The following is an 8244-nucleotide window of genomic DNA, read 5'->3' as shown; positions in this document are numbered from 1 at the left end:
GATCCACAGCTGCCCTGCTGCAGGAGGCGGGACTTAGCTGCCAGGTTAGATCCAATAACAGACTTGCACATCTGGAAGATCATCCTTCCACCTCTCTGTCGTTTAGATCCAGAGCCCACTCGTCCCTGTCAGAAAAAGCTGAAGGCACGAAATGACAAGGGAAAGAACACGGTCAAACTACATCCCGTTTGTTATTTTGTTTTTCACTAAAGTTGGGATCCATTTGATCAATTCTCAAATATGATCTGTTTTTCTTTCTACCAGCCAAATCATCAGCTGCAACAGTCATGCAGCACTACCATTACATGGGCATATGTGTGTGTGTGTGGTGTGGTGTGTGTGTGTGTGTGTGTGTGTGTGGTGTGTGTGTGTGTGTGTGTTGTGTGTGTGTGTGTGTGTGTGTGTGTGTGTGTGTGTGGTGGTGTGCCAAGCCAAGTCATCAGCTGCAACAAGTCATGCAGCACTACCATTACATGCATATGTGTGTGTGTGTGTGTGTGTGTGTGTGTGTGTGTGTGTGTGTGTGTGTGTGTGTGTGTGTGTGTGTGTGTGTGTGTGTGTGTGTGTGTGTGTGTGTTTCTGCCTGTTTTGCCTGGATCTGTGTCATCTGTCCATCCGCAGCAGCTCGGCTAAATGTGATGTGATCCCACGTCAGATTCAATAATCAATCACAAACACAGTGGAGCTATTTTAAGATATGGATCAATGTGGTCATGTGAAGGGAGGCAGATCACGAGTGAATAACTAAAGAGGATTTTACCAGAGACTTGATGTTTAAATGTCATGATGATTTAATTGCTTTAATTACTTCCCCTGAAGGTGGTTTGAAGAAAAAACAAAAGGCTTATGTTCTTCACTTATGTTCAATGTCTCTGGTTCTCTTCAAAGCATGTCTACCTTCTTCTTTACATGCTATGAAAGATTCTCAACAGAAGGGTGTGTGAGTTTAGTGTTGTGCAGGCAGGCATAGTTTACTTTTCCACTCCGGTGGGATGCTTGGATAGGAGAGCAGTCCAAATATGAGTATCAGAGCCAGCAGCAACAGGATGAGGCTCCGCTGCAGCCGAGACAGCTGCTTCCATTTCTGTAGGCAGAACAAAAACAAAGATAACAACACTGACACGTGTCAAACAGCTCTGAATTCAAACTGCAAGCGTCTGTCAGAAGATTATAGCATCCTCCCCCTTTTCAATAGCTTAAAAATCTGTATATAATTGCTGGAAAAGAAAAGCATGATGGCCTCTTCTGGTCAGGTTTACCCTGTAAGAACTCAACATCTCTCCTTCCTGTGATGCATGAAGCCAAGTGACGGATCGCAAATAAAATGTAGGTATCGAGCAGCAGAGTGGAGGGAGGGACAGTCGGGGAAGCTAACAGGCAGGTACGCTGGGTTACCCGCGCCTAATTAACACCTGTGCAATACCATGAAACTATTGAGCCAGCGTCTGTGAGCCGAACACACAACAGACTTTATCTCAGGGGACGTTCACTCTAACTTCGCTAAAGCTCATTCATCACAACAGCATCAACGCAGTCAGTCCAGAGCAATGGTGCATTTAAAACAACAAACACATATCTGGGAAACATGATTGGTATTCTGCATCAACACAACCCGTCTGTTCCCCTAAATGCCAACTGCCTATGGGAACAGTCAAGTAGGTTTTATGTTGACAGCAGTTGCAATCGTGATGATTCCGATATTGCAGCTACGATATCATCATTCTCTGTGAAAATGTTGAAGATGTGAATAGTTGTAAAGCAGGTGGAGAAGAGCGTTTTTTCTGCCGAGGACACAGAGCCAACGAGCCACTCTACGGAACATGATTTGCAGAGAATGGTTTTCTGAGGAACCATAAACCGTGATCAAATGTGACGCTCCGCAGGTACAAGGGACTGCTGAGCCGCTCCACGTCTCTGCTATAAAGCTGCTTCTATAGAGGATCTGTCTGTTGATATACTGCTGAAATAAAAACGTTACACATGAGGCGATGAGTAAAGCTCTCTCTTTTCATTTCAGAGGACTACATGAATTCCCTTTATGAGAGCTGACCGTGCAGTTTAGCTGATTGGTGATTACAAAAGTATGTCTGCCTATGATCTGGATATCTGCCAAATGGAAATAATATTTGTTAATACCATCAATCAATCAATCAATGTTTATTTATATAGCCCAATATCACAAATGTTACATCTGTCTCAGTGGACTTCACAGCTTGTGCAGAATATCAGTATGAGAAAACGACACCCTCTGTCCTTAGACCCACACACTCAAGGAAAAACTTCCGGAGAAACCCACAGTTTAAAGGGGAACATGGGAGAAACCTCAGGGAGAGCAACAGAGGAGGGAACCCTCTCCCAGGACGGACAGACGTGTAATAGATGCCGTGTGTAAATTGAAGAGATAATACATTTTACAGCGTAGGTAGACCAAATGTTTGGAAAGACCAAATGTTTGGAAATGCATGTGTCTATAATAAGAAGATGAATCCACGAGGATGTCAGCAATCCTGTGGGAGCCATCAGGGAAGTAGTATGATGAGAGTCCACAGTTACCACAGTTATATATTTACATATATGTTATAATCCTCTTTCATTTATTCTGTGGAAGCCCAATAACCTGTTTTGCTGGGCTTCAGGTTACACCAATGTCCTTTGTATCAGCATCAACACATTATAACTTCCTACAAAGGCTGTCGTTTTGTTAGTGATGTGTGATGTATGTTTAAAAGACCGATAAGGGCCGTAATCACTGGATCAGAAGAAGAAGAAAAGGTAGCATTTTATCCGATCCCAGCCTTAACTATCTCTTCAAGGGGAACTCAAATGCTTATTTTCGGGTTCATATTTGTATTTAGTGTCTCTCCTGTGACATCTCTCCATGCTTTAATGTTCAAAAAGCTCCTTTCTCATACTTCCTGTGCTGCAGCACCTCTTTTCACCCCCTTTCTGAAACCAGAGCCCAGTCTGCTCTGATTTGTTAGCTGGCTCTGTTGTGATTGGTCAACCTCTTAGAGATGCCCCGCCCCTTAGCCTATCACAAACAATGTGTTGGAGTGCTGGCCATAAGAGAGCAAGTGTTACATGGGGAAGTCACTGTGTTACTGAAGCAAACAAAGGAATTCAATGGAAATAATTCACAGTTAACGCATGACTGACTGCATCCACTCAAATATATTATTAAGAGCCTAGTTGTTTGAGAAAGCAGAAAAGACGATCAAGGCGGATATTCAAGATTGCTGTATAGGATATGAAAGAATGTAATGGATCGATTCCTACATTTCATTGCATTTGCTCCCCAGAATGGACCATCCAGGCTACTGTCCTCTGATACCATTAGTGTGTGTGTGTGGTGCGTTAGGTGTGTGATGCAGGTGTCAGGTGACGTAAAGGACAGTACGTCACATGGCTGGTGTACGTCTCCCTTAACAGTTATAGCTTTGCAAATAACAAGTAATGACAGTGAATAAATACACTTCTAATCATTGCAGTTAAAGCCTTTTCATCTAAGTCCATTGAAGTGACTAAACTGTGTAACAGACATAATCAGTAAGTAAGTAATCAGTAAACATCTCACGTCTTCTCATTACCAGTAAGTTTGTAATACCAGTTTGTAAAAGAACAAAAGCAGAACAGACTTGAAGAAGGCAGAAAACCCTCGAGAACGCAAACAAAGTACAAGAGAGGAATAATATGTGCAACACAATATACCTCTCAAACCTGAGGGTTCAAACCAACAAAAGAAAGGAGGGAGGCTTATAGAGAGAGGGCATTAAGAGAAGTGAGACGTTTAAGACATTTGGAAGTAATAAAAAAACAAGGTAATAGGAAATGTGCGGGAGACGGCAGAGAGAAGGTGGGATTAGCAGGGTTTTTATTATCTCACTGTAGAGATCAGAGACTTGTGCTTAGGGGGGATTTGATCTGAAGAGAAAGGGAAATGCAGGCTGCTCCACAACAAAGGAAGCATGCAAAAGAAAAGACTAAAAGATAGGAATTGATTGATGACATTTCACAAAGACGGAGATCAGGGTGGTCCTTAGTGCCATGTACATTTTCAAATTCATTTATTTTAAGCTCCAACCGCCGGAATTTGTTATGATAGTCAAGAAAACTCTCCTGGTGAATTGTATTATTAGGCCTACATTATTTCCCCGTTTCATTCTTCCGTACCATGGCCTTGCCTTCTGTCTTACTGCCCAACAGGAAATGCGTTTATGGGGAAGTAGATGAATGCCTTTCCTCTTGCATGCTCCATTCTTGCATTCTTCAATTTAGCAAATACATTATTTAGCCATATTAGCAGCATTATTCGAGGGCTGGAAAATTCCATTTCATTTACCCCAGGGTTCATACACTTTTTCACCAATGATTTTCAATGACTTCTCCATGACCTTTACCTAATTTTCAATGACCAAACAAATGACTCTTTCTCAGCGGTACCACTGAAAATGGTTTATTTTAACATGGAACAAGAAAATAAGGTCTGCATATGAAACATGTTGTGCCCATCTAAAACAAATCAAATAGTAGGCTTACTAGCTTCTACACGCTAAAGCAACTCAAATCTCTCACCAGCAAAATACCTCGTCGGTTAAATGCTATTTTACGTTTCATTACTATACGATACAGTATTTATTATCATTATAGTATTTCTATTTTGGCGATTAGATAAAAATATATTTGATGCAACTTTAGTTACATTTCCATGACTTTTCCAAAACTTTGGGAAAAATATTGTTTTCCAAAACTTTTCCAGGGCCTGGAATTAGCATTTTTAATTTCCATGACTTTTCCAGGTTTTTAATGACCGTAAGAACCCTGTTACCCCTCCTTCATCGACCTGTGCATCGAGCAGGACTACTTCAACATGGCATTACGTGCTACATTAATATGGAGAGCCTTCTCAGGTATTTCATTCTCCAGAATTGTAAAAACACATAATCCCATCTGGTTCTTTTATAACAATAAATATGGACCAGTGCAATATCCAAATCGTTCAAAGTAATTGCAAATAGTTATGAACAACTCTTGAGTTTTTTTTCTATTCATAACTGGTGGCTTCATTCTGCAAATCTCTAAACTCTCATGCAGAGGATCACCTTTCAATTAAAAGGGGTTCACTTATTAGCTGATGTCGGTGGAGAACGTTATCTAACACTCCTGTGGGCGTTTAGTTGAGATAATGTCAGAGCACATGACTCACATCCTTTCCAGACACATCAAACCATTCAGAGAATCTCTATGGATTGGAAGCGTATGCTTTTGTTATGTTTTTCCACACATGTATTCATGTACTCTCATGTATCACCAAATTCACTGTGAATGAAGATGTTATTCATATTTTCTACGACTGCCAACAAACCATCATTATGTTATATGGCAGGGATGTGTATGGACCTAAAAAGGGGTGTATTGTATTGATTGATTGAACACACTAATGATGTTTAATAAACAGCTAAAATGCAAAGACTTTATTTTTTGAGCCCTCAAGTATTTGAATGCATATGGTGCCATGTTCTTATCCTATGACAGCTCACATCATGATTATAATGATGCAATGACCTAACCCTTTTTTTTTACACATTCTTACTTAACTTCTTATGTTTATATACATATTTGTATTTTCTGTAATTTAACCATTTTTTTTAAATTCTAAAATGGAGCAATTGTCAGAATACCTTATTTCCTTCAGGATAACAAAGTACTCTGATTCTAATGTATGTCTTTATAGTTATATGCATCCTATTAAAATATGATTGCCAATACTAAGCCCAACAGAAGCAGATTACAGCCTTGTTCAAATTAAAACACCTTGTGACAGCAGCCAAGTTTAGATTTAGTTTAACATAAGTTTTAAGATCATTATGTTCCATACTGATGCTGGTTAAACTCCGTCTAGAGCCCTGATCTGCACACTTCACTTCAGGCCCACTCACCCTCCAGCAGGACTGTCTCCGGTGTTTTCCGTTGTTGTACGAGTGACTGTGAGCATCATTGAGGGTCAGAGAGATGAAGTCCTTTCTGGAAGGCGGATACATCCTCTGGTCGTGGCAGACAGACGTAGCTCATAGAAGCTGCATTCAGAAAAGTCAAAAACATATTAAAAATCTGAAAGTAAAGTAAATCTGATAATTGTGCTGAAATCAAATAACTGAATTTATGATCAATCCATGATCCTGATGATATTTTAAACGATATTTGACTATGACTAGTGTAGTATGGTGTGGTGTTTGCTAGTCCTTTTTTAAATTGTCAAGTTAATTTTCAGCTGCCACAATGTAAACGTGCACCTGAATGAATAGTTAAAACATTCCACTCGGCTTGATTTGAGTTGTTTAGCTAAGAGAAATAGCTTAGCTGAATTGACCAACTTAACTTTCTTCCACTCAGTTTGATTGTTGAATGTGCATTTGGCTTTTTGTAATGTAACACACATGCATACTGCTGTTGATTTGTTTCAGTTATGCATAGCAAATTCTCCATTGTTTCTTTATATTATATTGCTCATTATTATCATAAACTTCAGTACCATGGCAGCTGAGGTTCTTTAGTAAGGTTTTGGGAAAGGGAGTACTTAGAAAACACTTAACGCTTATATCGATTGTTACCGCTTTATCACAGACTAAAATAGGAAAGAGCTTCAAAGGAAAGCTTAATGGAATATCATTTTGACAATTAAATACCATGGGCTTTTCTTGCAGCTAGTAAGTTCACTTAAAGCACACAGTGACGTTTCAACTATCATAACTGTGAGAATGCACTCAAAAATGCAAAGTAAGTTATACAAAAACAAATAAATAGCTACATGGCAGCCCGTTGCTGTCAGTAACAGCTAATTATATTTCCATATTTTTTTCATTTGAAACCTCGGTTACAACTTTCGACACATCACTGACGTGCTGTTTAAACACATCGATAAACAATATAAATATTGCAACATAAGCTGCCTCCCCCTCACCTTTGAGTCAGGTTGGTAGCCTCACAGTGACACCTGAAAGCTAAGCAGCTGTTAGCTACCTCCGAGAGGCTAGCTTGCTTCTTCGGCTTGTTCCTGAATGAAAAGTGACGCTGTTCGGCAGAAGGAATATTAAACATGCAAAACAGCAGTCCGTCCGACTGTCACACACGACGACAGGCAGCTACATGAAATGTCAAACGAGAGAAACTGAGGGAAACATGGCTAAGTTTAGCAAGGGAACAACCACTGACAGATGCGGAAAAGTGAAGAGCTCGAGCGATGATGCTGCGCGTCAAGTGACGTATGCACGTAATGTGACGCTTTGAAAGTTAACCCTTAACAAGCCAAACAGTGTTCATCGCTGATATATTAAACGCAACCTTTTCATATTATTTCAGGTCATTTGTATTTCATTTATTAAACCCCAAAAATATATTTTTACAGTTTTGCTCCATTGATGCAGTAAGCCCGATGTTGGGACTTACTGACATTACAATACAAAAAAAATCTGCACGAAGTTTACTGGTCCACATCCTGTATGTCAAATTATACCAGTTCTACAAGGTGACACGTTTTTTCATTAAATAAATGTACACATAACTTAATTGCCTAATGGATGCCTTAGGATCATTATTTGTTTACTTCTGTCTATTAATTATTCCCTTATTACATATTCACACTTCATCCAAATGAGGTTTGATAGGCCTGTTAAATGGCTCATTATACCATAAAAGCAGTCAGCAATGAAGGATTGACTTTGACAAATCATAAAAACATGTCAGACTCGTGCACGCATGACCTCTTGTGGGTCAAATTAGTCTAAAATGTTATCAAATTAAAAACAACCCAGGGAAGTAATCACCGTTTAGTTATTCCAATAAGATGCACTGCGGGGAACTGTTGGAATGCCTAGTCCTTTCCCTATGTAATGAAATTCGATAGCTTTCATAAGTTAATACTGAGTAGTACAAGTCAATAGGACATTGTTTATGATGACAGTGGCATGAAGAAATAAAGGAGAATCTTACAAATATATAAAAAAAAAAAGGTTTAACAAATAATTACGATTTATCCAGAATATATATATTTTCCAGAACCACTAAAAAGATTGACAAATCCTGTATGTAATGTAATTGTATCAATAATGAAACCTGCAAAAATAATCTGCATTAAAAAGTACAACAATTCCATTTAGATGTTAACCATCATTTGGAAAAAATTTCATTTGTCGAATAATTTCATTTATGACCAAATCATTTTGATAAAATACACTTGAGTCAACAATA

At 39.1% G+C, this 8244-nt stretch overlaps 1 protein-coding gene across 1 annotated transcript; it reads right to left on the bottom strand.

The window, feature by feature from the left end:
* Positions 1-79: 79 nt before the first annotated feature.
* Positions 80-7252, bottom strand: LOC104963979 (endoplasmic reticulum mannosyl-oligosaccharide 1,2-alpha-mannosidase-like). Its single transcript, XM_010792679.1, has 4 exons — positions 6959-7252; positions 5937-6074; positions 976-1084; positions 80-138 (listed from the first exon to the last, which is right to left on the bottom strand). The coding sequence occupies exons 2-4, from the start codon at positions 6036-6038 to the stop codon at positions 80-82; spliced, it is 270 nt and encodes an 89-aa protein (XP_010790981.1). The 5' UTR covers positions 6039-6074; positions 6959-7252.
* Positions 7253-8244: the final 992 nt, after the last annotated feature.

The sequence above is a fragment of the Notothenia coriiceps genome, unplaced genomic scaffold (assembly GCF_000735185.1).
Source record: "Notothenia coriiceps isolate Sejong01 unplaced genomic scaffold, NC01 NC01_scaffold00036515, whole genome shotgun sequence".
In the NCBI taxonomy this organism is placed as follows: domain Eukaryota; kingdom Metazoa; phylum Chordata; class Actinopteri; order Perciformes; family Nototheniidae; genus Notothenia; species Notothenia coriiceps.
Note: the sequence above shows the minus strand (reverse complement) of the source record. Positions and strands in the feature narration are given on the sequence as shown.

Bases quoted from the DNA above. Each gene is read 5' to 3' on its own strand.
- LOC104963979 (XM_010792679.1), bottom strand. From the start codon at position 6,038: ATGTATCCGCCTTCCAGAAAGGACTTCATCTCTCTGACCCTCAATGAT. The intron at 1,085-5,936 runs GTGAGTGGGCCT...TTCTGCCTACAG, and splicing joins GGAGACAGTCCTGCTGGAGG to AAATGGAAGCAGCTGTCTCG. The intron at 139-975 runs GTAAACTATGCC...TCGTGCCTTCAG, and splicing joins CATCCCACCGGAGTGGAAAA to CTTTTTCTGACAGGGACGAG.